This window comes from Blennius ocellaris, assembly GCF_963422515.1.
Source record: "Blennius ocellaris genome assembly, chromosome: 3".
NCBI lineage: Eukaryota > Metazoa > Chordata > Actinopteri > Blenniiformes > Blenniidae > Blennius > Blennius ocellaris.
The window spans coordinates 779,593-797,532 of NC_137652.1; the positions used below are offsets into that span (position 1 = coordinate 779,593).

The 17,940-nt window shown below is 49.2% G+C and overlaps 1 protein-coding gene across 1 annotated transcript in view; it reads right to left on the reverse strand.

The window, feature by feature from the left end:
* LOC308148849 (uncharacterized protein) overlaps positions 1-17,940 on the reverse strand; it is a 62,299-nt gene that overhangs the window by 44,141 nt on the left and 218 nt on the right. Inside the window, exons 2-12 of the mRNA XM_080520380.1 lie at positions 17,589-17,720; positions 14,384-14,548; positions 13,919-14,092; positions 12,851-13,024; positions 12,600-12,770; positions 8,605-8,736; positions 7,282-7,446; positions 6,817-6,990; positions 5,750-5,923; positions 5,499-5,669; positions 1,339-1,470 (exon numbers count right to left, since the gene is read on the reverse strand). Of these exons, the coding sequence (XP_080376506.1) occupies positions 1,339-1,470; positions 5,499-5,669; positions 5,750-5,923; positions 6,817-6,990; positions 7,282-7,446; positions 8,605-8,736; positions 12,600-12,770; positions 12,851-13,024; positions 13,919-14,092; positions 14,384-14,548; positions 17,589-17,720 (1,764 nt within the window). The remainder of the gene's footprint in view (positions 1-1,338; positions 1,471-5,498; positions 5,670-5,749; positions 5,924-6,816; positions 6,991-7,281; positions 7,447-8,604; positions 8,737-12,599; positions 12,771-12,850; positions 13,025-13,918; positions 14,093-14,383; positions 14,549-17,588; positions 17,721-17,940) is intronic.

The following is a 17,940-nucleotide window of genomic DNA, read 5'->3' on the forward strand; positions in this document are numbered from 1 at the left end:
ACAACTCCTGGTGCCTTGAAACAGTTCAAGCTCCAGCCAAATTCACACCATGAGCACGAGCAGACGTGTGGTGGTGGTGTGGCCCAAACAAAATCTCTGATGGCCTTCCTAAGCCAGCTCAAGGATTGTGTGCACTCATAATTTTAATCATTCCAATAAACGTCCTTCCCCTGCATGTAACTCAAATCTCTGAGAAATTGTTGCAGATTGATGTTTACATGATTTTTCCTATCACTCCTAATAAAAATGCTGAGAGAATAAAACATTAAGAACTCTGAGTGTAAATGTTTGTGTTCTTGCAAAAATGATCTTACAGCTGAAAATCCATAGAGAAGTGGCTGGTTATAAGTGATGTGAGACTGTAGGCACAAATATGAAAAACAGGGGGGATATGTCAGAGTGTTTTTATATATGTATAGTTTCCATATTCATGCTTAATCTCAATCTTATTCCTTCTGTCTTTATTTCGCAGCGTAACTCAGACGCTGTTGTTTTAACTTTGTATAAACATGTGTTCTGCCTTGGCAGGGCACCCTGACGGAGGCTGACAAGCAAGAACACTGCAACCTTGCCTCAGCTAACGTCTCGGTAGAATCCCACGCCTCCGAAGAGACTGCCATTCTCTACAAATGTCTAGCATAGCAATGTGTTTCTTTTTCCTGTGTAAACCCTCCCATCTCTTAATCTAAATAAAAGCGCAGGAGAATGGCAGGGAGCTCAGAGTGGGTCGGAGGTGTAACTTGGGCGCCTCCTGTTCATTCTCCTCGCGAGTAAAACCAATGTTCATTCTTGTTGTCTTCTTCTTTCTTGCAGATTTAATAAATGTCTGTAGCCTAAACCTGACAGAACCTTGGAACAGAATAGCAACATTTTTGAAAAAGTCTCACTTGAAAGCGACAAACTGAGACTCTGGAGTCGTTCTTCAGTCTGACTCTGACTCTAATAACCCTGACTCTAATCTAACCCTGACTCTCCCCTAACACTGACTCTAATCTAACCCTGACTCTAATCTAACCCTGACTCTAATAACCCTGACTCTAATCTAACCCTGATTCTAATCTAACCCTGACTCTAATAACCCTGACTCTAATCTAACCCAGACTCTAATCTAACCCTGACTCTAATAACCCTGACTCTAATCTAACCCAGACTCTAATCTAACCCTGACTCTAATAACCCTGACTCTAATCTAACCCTGACTCTAATAACCCTGACTCTAATAACCCAGACTCTAATCTAACCCTGACTCTAATAACCCAGACTCTAATCTAACCCTGACTCTACTCCAACCACCAGTTCTAGCGAATGTTTCCATGAAGTGGATGAAGACCGTCTGACCTCAGAACCTCCACGGTACAGTCTGGACCCTCCAGTCCAGCACAGACCCGCTCCAGGTCTTGTGACGTCATCAGGCTCACATCCAGAGAGACTTCCTTCTGTCCTGGTTCAAGGTCTTTCACCTGGAAAAACCTGGAACCACAAATGTTGGTGTTTCACAGGTGTGAGGTTGTCAGTGGGCCGATCAGAGTGACCAGACAAATGTGTGACTTTGGAAAACAAACATTTAAAAAACAGCGTCATGGTCCCAGTGAGGACCATGGAGGTTTGTAGAAAGGTGGAGGACCTCCTCTTCACACCAGCTCCGGGGAGTCGGAGCGTAAAGTCTGGGCTGAACCGCTTTATGTTGGAAATGTTCTATTTTCACTACAAAATAAAAGACCCTGTGACGTGTCACCTTAAAGGTTATAAAACAATATCTGTCCCTCAGGATGAAGCTGGACTGGAATATAAACACTGGTCTTACACTTCTTCAGGAAGTTCAGGTGTTTCAGTGTGGACCGCCTCCGAGGAGGCTCCGCCCTCGTCTGAGTCGCTCATCCTCTGGACGTCAGTCCTCTGGACGTCAGTCTTCTGGGCGTCAGTCCTCTGGGCGTCAGTCCTCTGGGCGTCAGTCGTCTGGACGTCAGTCCTCTGGGCGTCAGTCGTCTGGACGTCAGTCCTCTGGGCGTCAGTCCCCTGGGCGTCAGTCCTCTGGGCGTCAGTCTTCTGGGCGTCAGTCGTCTGGACGTCAGTCCCCTGGGCGTCAGTCCTCTGGACGTCAGTCCTCTGGGCGTCAGTCTTCTGGGCGTCAGTCGTCTGGGCGTCAGTCCTCTGGACGTCAGCCCTCTGGACGTCAGTCCTCTGGACGTCAGTCTTCTGGGCGTCAGTCCTCTGGGCGTCAGTCTTCTGGGCGTCAGTCCTCTGGACGTCAGCCCTCTGGACGTCAGTCCTCTGGACGTCAGTCTTCTGGGCGTCAGTCCTCTGGACGTCAGTCCTCTGGACGTCAGTCTTCTGGACGTCAGTCCTCTGGACGTCAGCCCTCTGGACGTCAGTCCTCTGGACGTCAGTCTTCTGGGCGTCAGTCCTCTGGACGTCAGCCCTCTGGACGTCAGTCCTCTGGACGTCAGCCCTCTGGACGTCAGTCCTCTGGACGTCAGTCGTGTGGACGTCAGTCTTCTGGACGTCAGTCGTCTGGACGTCAGTCTTCTGGGCGTCAGTCCTCTGGGCGTCACTCGTCTGGGCGTCAGTCCTCTGGACGTCAGTCGTCTGGGCATCAGTCCTCTGGGCGTCAGTCGTCTGGACGTCAGTCCTCTGGACGTCAGTCGTCTGGGCATCAGTCCTCTGGACGTCAGTCGTCTGGACGTCAGTCCTCTGGACGTCAGTCGTCTGGGCGTCAGTCCTCTGGACGTCAGTCCTCTGGGCGTCAGTCGTCTGGACGTCAGTCCTCTGGGCGTCAGTCGTCTGGACGTCAGTCCTCTGGACGTCAGTCCTCTGGACGTCAGTCCTCTGGACTTCAGTCGTCTGGGCGTCAGTCCTCTGGACGTCAGTCCTCTAGACGTCAGTCCTCTGGGCGTCAGTCGTCTGGACGTCAGTCCTCTGGACGTCAGTCCTCTGGACGTCAGTCCTCTGGGCGTCAGTCATCTGGACGTCAGTCCTCTGGGCGTCAGTCGTCTGACCATGATGTCACTCTCCTCATAATGTCACTCTCCTCCATGATGTCACTCTCCTTATGATGTCAATCTCCTCCATGATGTCACTCTCCTCCATGATGTCACTCTCCTTATGTCACTCTCCTCCATGATGTCACTGTCCTCATGATGTCACTCCTCTATGATGTCACTCTCCTCCATGATGTCACTCTCCTCCATGATGTCACTCTCCTCATGATGTCACTCTTCTCATAATGTCACTCTCCTTATGATGTCACTCTCCTCCATGATGTCACTCTCCTCATAATGTCACTCTCCTCATGATGTCACTCTCCTCCATAATGTCACTCTCCTCCATGATGTCACTCTCCTTATGATGTCACTCTCCTCATAATGTCACTCTCCTCCATGATGTCACTCTCCTCATGATGTCACTCTCCTTATGATGTCACTCTCCTCATGATGTCACTCTCCTCCATGATGTCACTCTCCTCATGATGTCACTCTCCTCCATGATGTCACTCTCCTCATAATGTCACTCTCCTCATAATGTCACTCTCCTCATGATGTCACTCTCCTCATAATGTCACTCTCCTCATGATGTCACTCTCCATGATGTCACTCTCCTCATGATGTCACTCTCCTCATAATGTCACTCTCCTCATAATGTCACTCTCCTCATGATGTCACTCTCCTCATAATGTCACTCTCCTCATGATGTCACTCTCCATGATGTCACTCTCCTCCATGATGTCACTCTCCTCATGATGTCACTCTCCTCCATGATGTCACTCTCCTCATGATGTCACTCTCCTCATGATGTCACTCTCCTCCATGATGTCACTCTCCTCATGATGTCACTCTCCTCATGATGTCACTCTCCTCATGATGTCACTCTCCTCCATGATGTCACGCTCCTCATGATGTCACTCTCCTCATGATGTCACTCTCCTCATGATGTCACTCTCCTCCATGATGTCACTCTCCTCATGATGTCACTCTCCTCCATGATGTCACTCTCCTCATGATGTCACTCTCCTTATGATGTCACTCTCCTCATGATGTCACTCTCCTCCATGATGTCACTCTCCTCATGATGTCACTCTCCTCATGATGTCACTCTCCTCATAATGTCACTCTCCTCATGATGTCACTCTCCTCCATGATGTCACTCTCCTCATAATGTCACTCTCCTCATGATGTCACTCTCCATGATGTCACTCTCCTCATGATGTCACTCTCCTTACGATGTCACTCTCCATGATGTCACTCTCCTCATGATGTCACTCTCCTTATGATGTCACTCTCCTCCATGATGTCACTCTCCTCATAATGTCACTCTCCTCATGATGTCACTCTCCATGATGTCACTCTCCTCATAATGTCACTCTCCTCATGATGTCACTCTCCATGATGTCACTCTCCTCATGATGTCACTCTCCTCATGATGTCACTCTCCATGATGTCACTCTCCTCATGATGTCACTCTCCTCATGATGTCACTCTCCTCCATGACATCACTCTCCTGACCTCCACCTTCAGATCAGCTCTTCTCCTCCACCTCTCAGACTCTCAGTATTTCCAGTGACGACGAGCTGCTGATCACTAGTTTTTCTTTTATTGGTGATAAAAGGACTGTGACACCAGATGACATCATCGCCTGACCTCCACCTCCTCCGTCACTGTTTCTCTCTGTAAAATTCCTTTTCTTCATCTTTTCTATGCCGGCGATCAACAGGCTGATTGAGATGTAGAAATAATGACGAGCTACTTTGACTATTTATGGTAGAAAGTGGGCGTGTTGGGGGCGGAGCCTGAACTGGACTTTCCAGATGGACTGTGGGCGGAGCCTGAACTGGACCTTCCAGGTGGACTGGGGGGCGGAGCCTGAACTGGACCTTCCAGGTGGACTGGGGGCGGAGCCTGAACTGAGCCTTCCAGGTGGACTGGGGGCGGAGCCTGAACTGGACCTTCCAGGTGGACTGGGGGCGGAGCCTGAACTGGACCTTCCAGGTGGACTGGGGGCGGAGCCTGAACTGAGCCTTCCAGGTGGACTGGGGGCGGAGCCTGAACTGGACCTTCCAGGTGGACTGGGGGCGGAGCCTGAACTGGACCTTCCAGGTGGACTACTGGGGTCTAGAAAGGAAAGTGTGCAGGAGCACCGTTTTACTGATCAAAGTTTTTGGGGCACACGAACATTTCTAGAAGGAATCCTAGACAATGTTTTAGTGACGAGGCCCCTGGTGACTCCGCCCACATGGTTCCCTGGTGACTCCGCCCACATGGTTCCCTGGTGACTCCGCCTACATGGTTCTCTATTGTAATGGGTGGAGGCCCCTGGTGGCTCAGCCCACATGGTTCTCTATTGTAATGGGAAATGAACCAAACTGAGTTGAGGAGTCGGAGGCGAGTTGGCCGAGAAGGTTTTCATGGAAAAGTGTCTAATAGAGTGACAACATGAATTCTTCACATTAGAGTTTAGCTCAGGTTAGCAGGTTAAAGCTCAACTAACCTCCACATCTTACTGACCTGAAATGTACTCCAAGACCAGACTGGATCTGAAACTGTTCCAGCATCATCCGTCCCTTGGAGCTGAAGTGATTCTCCAGGAGTTCCAGCTTCTCCAGACGGACGGTCCGTCTCTTCAGAGCTCTGATCAGAACAGCTCCACCTCTGTCTGTGACTTTACACTGAGACAACCTGTCAACACAGCCAGAAGGACGGAGACGTAAACAAACTGTCCTCTGGAATTCAGCAGCTACAAACGTAGATTCTCTCACCTCAGAACTCTCAGTTTACATTCTGAGCTTCTCAACCCAGCAGACAGATGCTCCATCCCAACGTCTTCTAGAGGGTTGTGACTCAGGTTGAGCTCTTGAAGACGACCAGATGTGGACATCAGGACTCTATTCAGGTGTCTGCAGCTGTCCCCGGTCAGATAGCAGGACGTCAGGCTGCAAGAGGGAGGAAACACACGTCACTCGCTGTTTCAGTCCAGAAATGTTCATTTCACCACGTCTTGTTCCATGTGGAGCTTGAGACGACAGGTGCATTGTGGGAAATGTGTGCGGTTGTGGGAAGTTGCCAGCAGGAGGCCGAGGCTCCAGTCACTGCCTGAACCTCCATCATCAACCAGAGTCTCCACTTCTGGTGGACGAAGGCATGAATGTTGTCGTTTCTTGTTGTTTTGACCGATAAATGAAATCATGGATCAGCGAACTAGATAGATGAATGAAGGCCTTTGATCTGGAATCGGTCCTTTCCCAGGGTCCATGTGGACCCTGACCCGGGTCTCTGGCTGCTCTTGTTAGACCTGCTGCAGCTAAAACATTAAAAACCAACGGAAACACTCTGATAAGCAGCACTGTAAAGACCAACAGAGTAGTTTTCACTATTTACATTATAGCCACAGTATGCGCTTGTAGTTTTACCGCATTGAGCTTTTATTTTGGTCACCATAGCAACCGGAAGTTCGGTAACGGAAATGCTTGACGGACGGAGAAAAAGCAGAAAGAAAAGGTTCAGGGCTAAAGACGGAAAAGGTCACGGAAAACGTTTAAAACTTGAAAGTTTAGCTTCAGTCAATTCAGGAACAAGGTTTGTTTTGTTATTGAGAAATATTGTTTTAGCTCATTGAAATGTTTATCATAAAGTATAATTTTGGAATGCTAGCCGATGTAGTAGCTGTGTAACGGTCCAAATGTTTACTTGTGTTTATAGCTAGCTCTTACGTTGGTTGACGACGCGGACGGCAGCAACAGTCATTTACCAGCAGTTGAGGCTTTCTACAACACCGACTGGACGCTACAAACACATGTAGATTCGTGTTTAAAGTTAGAAAACTCACTTCAGCCTCTGGACTCGGCAGCTCTCCTCCGTCAGTCCGTCACACAGGACCTCCACCCCCGAGTCCTTCAGGGGGTTCTGACTCAGGTCCAGCTCTTCCAGGTGGGAAGGGTTACGCTTCATGGCCTCGTTCAGACGAACACAGCTGATCCTGGACAAGCTACAGTCCACCAGCCTGTCGGTGGAGACGAGAAGTGAGGACTGAGCTGAAGCTGGAGCTTCAGAAAGACTCCAGACGTTGGTGTTCCAGGTCCGAACATCTGGTGACCGTCTGAATGTTCACTGACGGCCTTCTGTTGACTGATACTAGCTTCACGATCACAACCTGAGACCAAGAAGTAACGACTGCTGAAATCACCTCCTCTGGACAGATGTTGACTGGCGGTGGGGGACGTCCCCCAGGTCCAGAGGGACAAACACCTTGCTGGAGAAGAAGCCAGGTGGACCCAGTAATGGACAGACTTACCTGAGAGTGGTGATTCTGCAGTGTGGACTCTCCAGAGCATCACAGAGCAGGTTGAGGAGGAAGGGTTCTGACAGCCGGACCGCCGTCAGGTGCAGCTCCCTCAGGGAGGACGGGTTTGCCTTGAGGGCAGAGCAGAGTCTCTCCGACAACCTGGAACCTGTCAGTCTGGACCAGGACAGACGCTCACATTGATCACAAAGCTGCTATAAGAAAATCATTTTGCACCACAAGGTTTGTGGGTTTAATCTTGTTCAACCTCCAGTATCTGATCAGAACCTTTGAACAGAATAGCAACATTTTTGAAAAAGTCTCACTTGAAAGCAACAAACTGAGACTCTGGAGTCGTTCTTCAGTCTGACTCTGACTCTAATAACCCTGACTCTAATAACCCTGACTCTAATCTAACTCTGACTCTAATAACCCTGACTCTAATCAAACCCTGACTCTAATCTAACCCTGACTCTAATAACCCTTACTCTAATCTAACCCTGACTCTAATCCAACCCTGACTCTAATAACCCTGACTCTAATCTAACCCTTACTCTAATAACCCTGACTCTAATCTAGCCCTTACTCTAATAACCCTGACTCTAATCTAACCCTGACTCTAATCTAACCCTGACTCTAATAACCCTGACTCTAATCTAACCCTTACTCTAATAACCCTGACTCTAATCTAGCCCTTACTCTAATAACCCTGACTCTAATAACCCTGACTCTAATCTAACCCTGACTCTCCCCTAGCCCTGACTCTCCCCTAACCCTGACTCCAATCTAACCCTGACTCTAATCTAACCCTGACTCTAATAACCCTGACTCTAATCTAACCCTGACTCTAATAACCCTGACTCTAATCTAACCCTTACTCTAATAACCCTGACTCTAATCTAGCCCTTACTCTAATAACCCTGACTCTAATCTAACCCTAACTCTAATCTAACCCTGACTCTAATCTAACCCTGACTCTAATAACCCTGACTCTAATCTAACCCTGACTCTCCCCTAGCCCTGACTCTCCCCAAACCCTGACTCCAATCTAACCCTGACTCTAATCTAACCCTGACTCTAATCTAACCCTGACTCTAATCTAACCCTGACTCTAATCGAACCCTGACTCTAATAACCCAGACTCTAATCTAACCCTGACTCTAATCTAACCCTGACTCTCCCCAAACCCTGACTCTAATCTAACCCTGACTCTCCCCAAACCCTGACTCTAATCTAACCCTGACTCTAATAACCCAGACTCTAATCTAACCCTGACTCTACTCCAACCACCAGTTCTAGCGAATGTTTCCATGAAGTGGATGAAGACCGTCTGACCTCAGAACCTCCACGGTACAGTCTGGACCCTCCAGTCCAGCACAGACCCGCTCCAGGTCTTGTGACGTCATCAGGCTCACATCCAGAGAGACTTCCTTCTGTCCTGGTTCAAGGTCTTTCACCTGGAAAAACCTGGAACCGCAAATGTTGGTGTTTCACAGGTGTGAGGTTGTCAGTGGGCCGATCAGAGTGACCAGACAAATGTGTGACTTTGGAAAACAAACATTTAAAAAACAGCGTCATGGTCCCAGTGAGGACCATGGAGGTTTGTAGAAAGGTGGAGGACCTCCTCTTCACACCAGCTCCGGGGAGTCGGAGCGTAAAGTCTGGGCTGAACCGCTTTATGTTGGAAATGTTCTATTTTCACTACAAAATAAAAGACCCTGTGACGTGTCACCTTAAAGGTTATAAAACAATATCTGTCCCTCAGGATGAAGCTGGACTGGAATATAAACACTGGTCTTACACTTCTTCAGGAAGTTCAGGTGTTTCAGTGTGGACCGCCTCCGAGGAGGCTCCGCCCTCGTCTGAGTCGCTCATCCTCTGGACGTCAGTCCTCTGGACGTCAGTCTTCTGGGCGTCAGTCCTCTGGGCGTCAGTCGTCTGGACGTCAGTCCTCTGGGCGTCAGTCCCCTGGGCGTCAGTCCTCTGGGCGTCAGTCTTCTGGGCGTCAGTCGTCTGGACGTCAGTCCCCTGGGCGTCAGTCCTCTGGGCGTCAGTCTTCTGGGCGTCAGTCGTCTGGGCGTCAGTCCTCTGGGCGTCAGTCTTCTGGGCGTCAGTCTTCTGGGCGTCAGTCGTCTGGGCGTCAGTCCTCTGGACGTCAGCCCTCTGGACGTCAGTCCTCTGGACGTCAGTCTTCTGGGCGTCAGTCCTCTGGGCGTCAGTCTTCTGGGCGTCAGTCCTCTGGACGTCAGCCCTCTGGACGTCAGTCCTCTGGACGTCAGTCTTCTGGGCGTCAGTCCTCTGGACGTCAGTCTTCTGGACGTCAGTCCTCTGGACGTCAGCCCTCTGGACGTCAGTCCTCTGGACGTCAGTCTTCTGGGCGTCAGTCCTCTGGACGTCAGTCTTCTGGGCGTCAGTCCTCTGGGCGTCAGTCGTCTGGACGTCAGTCCTCTGGGCGTCAGTCCCCTGGGCGTCAGTCCTCTGGGCGTCAGTCTTCTGGGCGTCAGTCGTCTGGACGTCAGTCCCCTGGGCGTCAGTCCTCTGGGCGTCAGTCTTCTGGGCGTCAGTCGTCTGGGCGTCAGTCCTCTGGGCGTCAGTCTTCTGGGCGTCAGTCTTCTGGGCGTCAGTCGTCTGGGCGTCAGTCCTCTGGACGTCAGCCCTCTGGACGTCAGTCCTCTGGACGTCAGTCTTCTGGGCGTCAGTCCTCTGGGCGTCAGTCTTCTGGGCGTCAGTCCTCTGGACGTCAGCCCTCTGGACGTCAGTCCTCTGGACGTCAGTCTTCTGGGCGTCAGTCCTCTGGACGTCAGTCTTCTGGACGTCAGTCCTCTGGACGTCAGCCCTCTGGACGTCAGTCCTCTGGACGTCAGTCTTCTGGGCGTCAGTCCTCTGGACGTCAGTCTTCTGGGCGTCAGTCCTCTGGACGTCAGCCCTCTGGACGTCAGTCCTCTGGACGTCAGTCCTCTGGACGTCAGTCTTCTGGACGTCAGTCGTCTGGACGTCAGTCTTCTGGGCGTCAGTCCTCTGGACGTCAGTCCTCTGGGCGTCAGTCTTCTGGGCGTCAGTCGTCTGGGCGTCAGTCCTCTGGACGTCAGCCCTCTGGACGTCAGTCCTCTGGACGTCAGTCTTCTGGGCGTCAGTCCTCTGGGCGTCAGTCTTCTGGGCGTCAGTCCTCTGGACGTCAGCCCTCTGGACGTCAGTCCTCTGGACGTCAGTCTTCTGGGCGTCAGTCCTCTGGACGTCAGTCTTCTGGACGTCAGTCCTCTGGACGTCAGCCCTCTGGACGTCAGTCCTCTGGACGTCAGTCTTCTGGGCGTCAGTCCTCTGGACGTCAGTCTTCTGGGCGTCAGTCCTCTGGACGTCAGCCCTCTGGACGTCAGTCCTCTGGACGTCAGTCCTCTGGACGTCAGTCTTCTGGACGTCAGTCGTCTGGACGTCAGTCTTCTGGGCGTCAGTCCTCTGGACGTCAGTCCTCTGGGCGTCAGTCGTCTGGGCGTCAGTCGTCTGGACGTCAGTCCTCTGGACGTCAGTCTTCTGGACGTCAGTCGTCTGGACGACAGTCTTCTGGACGTCAGTCTTCTGGGCGTCAGTCTTCTGGACGTCAGTCGTCTGGACGACAGTCCTCTGGACGTCAGTCCTCTGGGCGTCAGTCGTCTGGGCGTCAGTCGTCTGGACGTCAGTCCTCTGGACGTCAGTCTTCTGGACGTCAGTCGTCTGGACGACAGTCGTCTGGGCGTCAGTCTTCTGACCATGATGTCACTCTCCTCCATGATGTCACTCTCCATGATGTCACTCTCCATGATGTCACGCTCCTCATGATGTCACTCTCCTCATGATGTCACGCTCCTCATGATGTCACTCTCCTCCATGATGTCACTCTCCATGATGTCACTCTCCTCATGATGTCACTCTCCTCCATGATGTCACTCTCCATGATGTCACTCTCCTCCATGATGTCACGCTCCTCATGATGTCACTCTCCTCATGATGTCACTCTCCTCCATGATGTCACTCTCCTCAATGATGTCACTCTCCTCATAATGTCACTCTCCTCCATGATGTCACTCTCCTCCATGATGTCACTCTCCTCATGATGTCACTCTCCTCCATGATGTCACTCTCCTCATGATGTCACTCTCCTCATAATGTCACTCTCCTCCATGATGTCACTCTCCTCCATGATGTCACTCTCCTCATAATGTCACTCTCCTCCATGATGTCACTCTCCTCCATGATGTCACTCTCCTCATAATGTCACTCTCCTCCATGATGTCACTCTCCTCATGATGTCACTCTCCTCATGATGTCACTCTCCTCCATGATGTCACTCTCCTCATGATGTAACTCTCCTCATTATGTCACTCTCCTCATGATGTCACTCTCCATGATGTCACTCTCCTCCATGACTTCACTCTCCTGACCTCCACCTTCAGATCAGCTCTTCTCCTCCACCTCTCAGACTCTCAGTATTTCCAGTGACGACGAGCTGCTGATCACTAGTTTTTCTTTTATTGGTGATAAAAGGACTGTGACACCAGATGACATCATCGCCTGACCTCCACCTCCTCCGTCACTGTTTCTCTCTGTAAAATTCCTTTTCTTCATCTTTTCTATGCCGGCGATCAACAGGCTGATTGAGATGTAGAAATAATGACGAGGTACTTTGACTATTTATGGTAGAAAGTGGGCGTGTTGGGGGAGGAGCCTGAACTGGACCTTCCAGGTGGACTGGGGGCGGAGCCTGAACTGAGCCTTCCAGGTGGACTGGGGGCGGAGCCTGAACTGGACCTTCCAGGTGGACTGGGGGCGGAGCCTGAACTGGACCTTCCAGGTGGACTGGGGGCGGAGCCTGAACTGGACCTTCCAGGTGGACTGGGGGCGGAGCCTGAACTGGACCTTCCAGGTGGACTACTGGGGTCTAGAAAGGAAAGTGTGCAGGAGCACCGTTTTACTGATCAAAGTTTTTGGGGCACACGAACATTTCTAGAAGGAATCCTAGACAATGTTTTAGTGACGAGGCCCCTGGTGACTCCGCCCACATGGTTCCCTGGTGGCTCCGCCCACATGGTTCCCTGGTGGCTCCGCCTACATGGTTCTCTATTGTAATGGGTGGAGGCCCCTGGTGGCTCCGCCCACATGGTTCCCTGGTGGCTCCGCCCACATGGTTCTCTATTGTAATGTGAAATGAACCAAACTGAGTTGAGGAGTCGGAGGTGAGTTGGCCGAGAAGGTTTTCATGGAAAAGTGTCTAATAGAGTGACAACATGAATTCTTCACATTAGAGTTTAGCTCAGGTGAGCAGGTTAAAGCTCAACTAACCTCCACATCTTACTGACCTCAAATTTGCTCCAATACCAGAATGGATCAGAAACTGTTCCAGCATCATCCGTCCCTGGACGCTGAAGTCATTACCCAGGAGGTCCAGCTTCTCCAGACGGACGGTCCGTCTCTCCAGAGCTCTGATCAGAAAAGCTCCGCCTCTGTCTGTGACTTTACACTGAGACAACCTGTCAACACAGCCAGAAGGACGGAGACGTAAACAAACTGTCCTCTGGAATTCAGCAGCTACAAACGTAGATTCTCTCACCTCAGAACTCTCAGTTTACATTCTGAGCTTCTCAACCCAGCAGACAGATGCTCCATCCCAACGTCTTCTAGAGGGTTGTGACTCAGGTTGAGCTCTTGAAGACGACCAGATGTGGACATCAGGACTCTATTCAGGTGTCTGCAGCTGTCCCCGGTCAGATAGCAGGACGTCAGGCTGCAAGAGGGAGGAAACACACGTCACTCGCTGTTTCAGTCCAGAAATGTTCATTTCACCACGTCTTGTTCCATGTGGAGCTTGAGACGACAGGTGCATTGTGGGAAATGTGTGCGGTTGTGGGAAGTTGCCAGCAGGAGGCCGAGGCTCCAGTCACTGCCTGAACCTCCATCATCAACCAGAGTCTCCACTTCGGGTGGACGAAGGCATGAATGTTGTCGTTTCTTGTTGTTTTGACCGATAAATGAAATCATGGATCAGCGAACTAGATAGATGAATGAAGGCCTTTGATCTGGAATCGGTCCTTTCCCAGGGTCCATGTGGACCCTGACCCGGGTCTCTGGCTGCTCTTGTTAGACCTGCTGCAGCTAAAACATTAAAAACCAACGGAAACACTCTGATAAGCAGCACTGTAAAGACCAACAGAGTAGTTTTCACTATTTACATTATAGCCACGGTATGCGCTTTTATTTTTACCGCCTTGAGCTTTTATTTTGGTCACCATAGCAACCGGAAGTTCGGTAACGGAAATGCTTGACGGACGGAGAAAAAGCAGAAAGAAAAGGTTCAGGGCTAAAGACGGAAAAGGTCACGGAAAACGTTTAAAACTTGAAAGTTTAGCTTCAGTCAATTCAGGAACAAGGTTTGTTTTGTTATTGAGAAATATTGTTTTAGCTCATTGAAATGTTTATCATAAAAGTATAATTTTGGAACGCTAGCCGATGTAATAGCTGTGTAACGGTCCAAATGTTTACTTGTGTTTATAGCTAGCTCTTACGTTGGTTGACGACGCGGACGGCAGCAACAGTCATTTACCAGCAGTTGAGGCTTTCTACAACACCGACTGGACGCTACAAACACATTTAGATTCGTGTTTAAAGTTAGAAAACTCACTTCAGCCTCTGGACTCGGCATCTCTCCTTCCTCAGTCCGTCACACAGGACCTCCACCCCCGAGTCCTTCAGGGGGTTCTGACTCAGGTCCAGCTCTTCCAGGTGGGAAGGGTTACGCTTCATGGCCTCGTTCAGACGAACACAGCTGATCCTGGACAAGCTACAGTCCACCAGCCTGTCGGTGGAGACGAGAAGTGAGGACTGAGCTGAAGCTGGAGCTTCAGAAAGACTCCAGACGTTGGTGTTCCAGGTCCGAACATCTGGTGACCGTCTGAATGTTCACTGACGGCCTTCTGTTGACTGATACTAGCTTCACGATCACAACCTGAGACCAAGAAGTAACGACTGCTGAAATCACCTCCTCTGGACAGATGTTGACTGGCGGTGGGGGACGTCCCCCAGGTCCAGAGGGACAAACACCTTGCTGGAGAAGAAGCCAGGTGGACCCAGTAATGGACAGACTTACCTGAGAGTGGTGATTCTGCAGTGTGGACTCTCCAGAGCATCACAGAGCAGGTTGAGGAGGAAGGGTTCTGACAGCCGGACCGCCGTCAGGTGCAGCTCCCTCAGGGAGGACGGGTTTGCCTTGAGGGCAGAGCAGAGTCTCTCCGACAACCTGGAACCTGTCAGTCTGGACCAGGACAGACGCTCACATTGATCACAAAGCTGCTATAAGAAAATCATTTTGCACCACAAGGTTTGTGGGTTTAATCTTGTTCAACCTCCAGAATCTGATCAGAACCTTTGAACAGAATAGCAACATTTTTGAAAAAGTCTCACTTGAAAGCGACAAACTGAGACTCTGGAGTCGTTCTTCAGTCTGACTCTGACTCTAACAACCCTGACTCTAATCTAACTCTGACTCTAATAACCCTGACTCTAATAACCCTGACTCTAATCTAACCCTGACTCTAATCCAACCCTGACTCTAATAACCCTGACTCTAATCTAACCCTGACTCTAATAACCCTGACTCTAATCTAACCCTGACTCTAATAACCCTGACTCTAATCTAACCCTGACTCTAATCCAACCCTGACTCTAATAACCCTGACTCTAATCTAACCCTGACTCTAATAACCCTGACTCTAATCTAACCCTGACTCTAATCTAACCCTGACTCTAATCCAACCTTGACTCTAATAACCCCGACTCTAATCTAACCCTGACTCTAATAACCCTGACTCTAATCTATCCCTGTCTCTAATCTAACCCTGACTCTAATCCAACCCTGACTCTAATAACCCTGACTCTAATCCAACCTTGACTCTAATCTAACCCTGACTCTAGTAACCCTGACTCTAATAACCCTGACTCTAATCCAACCTTGACTCTAATCTAACCCTGACTCTAATCTAACCCTGACTCTAATCTAACCCAGACTCTAATAACCTTGACTCTAATCTAACCCTGACTATAATAACCCTGACTCTAATAACCCTGACTCTAATCTAACCCTGACTTTAATATAACCCTGACTCTAATAACCCTGACTCTAATAACCCTGACTCTAATCTAACCCTGACTCTAATCTAACCCTGACTCTAATAACCCTGACTCTAATAACCCTGACTCTAATCTAACTCTAAATCTAATCTAACCCTGACTCCAATAACCCTGACTCTAATCTAACCCTGACTCTAGTCTAACCCTGACTCTAATCTAACCCTGACTCTAATCTAACCCTGACTCTAATCTAACCCAGACTCTAATAACCCTGACTCTAATCTAACCCTGACTCTAATAACCCTGACTCTAATAACCCTGACTCTAATCTAACCCTGACTTTAATATAACCCTGACTCTAATAACCCTGACTCTAATAACCCAGACTCTAATCTAACCCTGACTCTAATAACCCAGACTCTAATCTAACCCTGACTCTAATAACCCTGACTCTAATCACCCTGACTCTAATCTAACCCTGACTCTAATCTAACCCTGACTCTAATAACCCTGACTCCAATAACCCTGACTCTAATCTAACCCTGACTCTAGTCTAACCCTGACTCTAATCTAACCCTGACTCTAATCTAACCCAGACTCTAATAACCCTGACTCTAATCTAACCCTGACTCTAATAACCCTGACTCTAATAACCCTGACTCTAATCTAACCCTGACTTTAATATAACCCTGACTCTAATAACCCTGACTCTAATAACCCAGACTCTAATCTAACCCTGACTCTAATAACCCAGACTCTAATCTAACCCTGACTCTAATAACCCTGACTCTAATCACCCAGACTCTAATCTAACCCTGACTCTAATAACCCTGACTCTAATAACCCAGACTCTAATCCAACCCTGACTCTAATCTAACCCTGACTCTAATAACCCTGACTCTAATCTAACCCTGACTCTAATCCAACCCTGACTCTAATCTAACCCTGACTCTAATCTAACCCTGACTCTAATAACCCTGACTGTAATCTAACCCTGACTCTAATCTAACCCTGACTCTAGTTCAACCCTGGCTCTAATCTAACCCTGACTGTAATCTACCCCTGACTCTAATCTAACCCGGACTCTAATCCAACCCTGACTCTAATCTAACCCTGACTCTAATCTAACCCTGACTCTAATAACCCTGACTCTAATCACCCAGACTCTAATCTAACCCTGACTCTAATAACCCTGACTCTAATAACCCAGACTCTAATCCAACCCTGACTCTAATCCAACCCTGACTCTAATCCAACCCTGACTCTAATCTAACCCTGACTCTAATCTAACCCTGACTCTAATAACCCTGACTGTAATCTAACCCTGACTCTAATCTAACCCTGACTCTAGTTCAACCCTGGCTCTAATCTAACCCTGACTGTAATCTACCCCTGACTCTAATCTAACCCGGACTCTAATCCAACCCTGACTCTAATCTAACCCTGACTCTAATCTAACCCTGACTCTAATCTAACCCTGACTCTAATAACCCAGACTCTAATCTAACCCTGACTCTAATAACCCTGACTCTAATCTAACCCAGACTCTAATCTAACCCTGACTCTAATAACCCTGACTCTAATCTAACCCTGACTCTAATAACCCTGACTCTAATCTAACCCAGACTCTAATCTAACCCTGACTCTAATCTAACCCTGACTCCAATAACCCTGACTCTAATAACCCTGACTCTAATCTAACCCAGACTCAAATCTAACCCTGACTCTAATAACCCTGACTCTAATCTAACCCAGACTCTAATCTAACCCTGACTCTAATCTAACCCAGACTCTAATCTAACCCTGACTCTAATAACCCTGACTCTAATCTAACCCTGACTCCAATAACCCTGACTCTAATAACCCTGACTCTAATCTAACCCAGACTCTAATCTAACCCTGACTCTAATAACCCTGACTCTAATCTAACCCAGACTCTAATCTAACCCTGACTCTAATAACCCTGACTCTAATCTAACCCAGACTCTAATCTAACCCTCACTCTAATAACCCTGACTCTAATCTAACCCTGACTCTAGTCTAACCCTGACTCTAATAACCCTGACTCTAATCTAACCCAGACTCTAATCTAACCCTCACTCTAATAACCCTGACTCTAATCTAACCCTGACTCTAATCTAACCCTGACTCTAATCTAACCCTGACTCTACTCCAACCACCAGTTCTAGCGAATGTTTCCATGAAGTGGATGAAGACCGTCTGACCTCAGAACCTCCACGGTACAGTCTGGACCCTCCAGTCCAGCACAGACCCCCTCCAGGTCTTGTGACGTCATCTGGCTCACATCCAGAGAGACTTCCTTCTGTCCTGGTTCAAGGTCTTCCACCTGGAAAAACCTGGAACCACAAATGTTGGTGTTTCACAGGTGTGAGGTTGTCAGTGGGCCGATCAGAGTGACCAGACAAATGTGTGACTTTGGAAAACAAACATTTAAAAAACAGCGTCATGGTCCCAGTGAGGACCATGGAGGTTTGTAGAAAGGTGGAGGACCTCCTCTTCACACCAGCTCCGGGGAGTCTGGGCTGAACCGCTTTATGTTGGAAATGTTCTATTTTC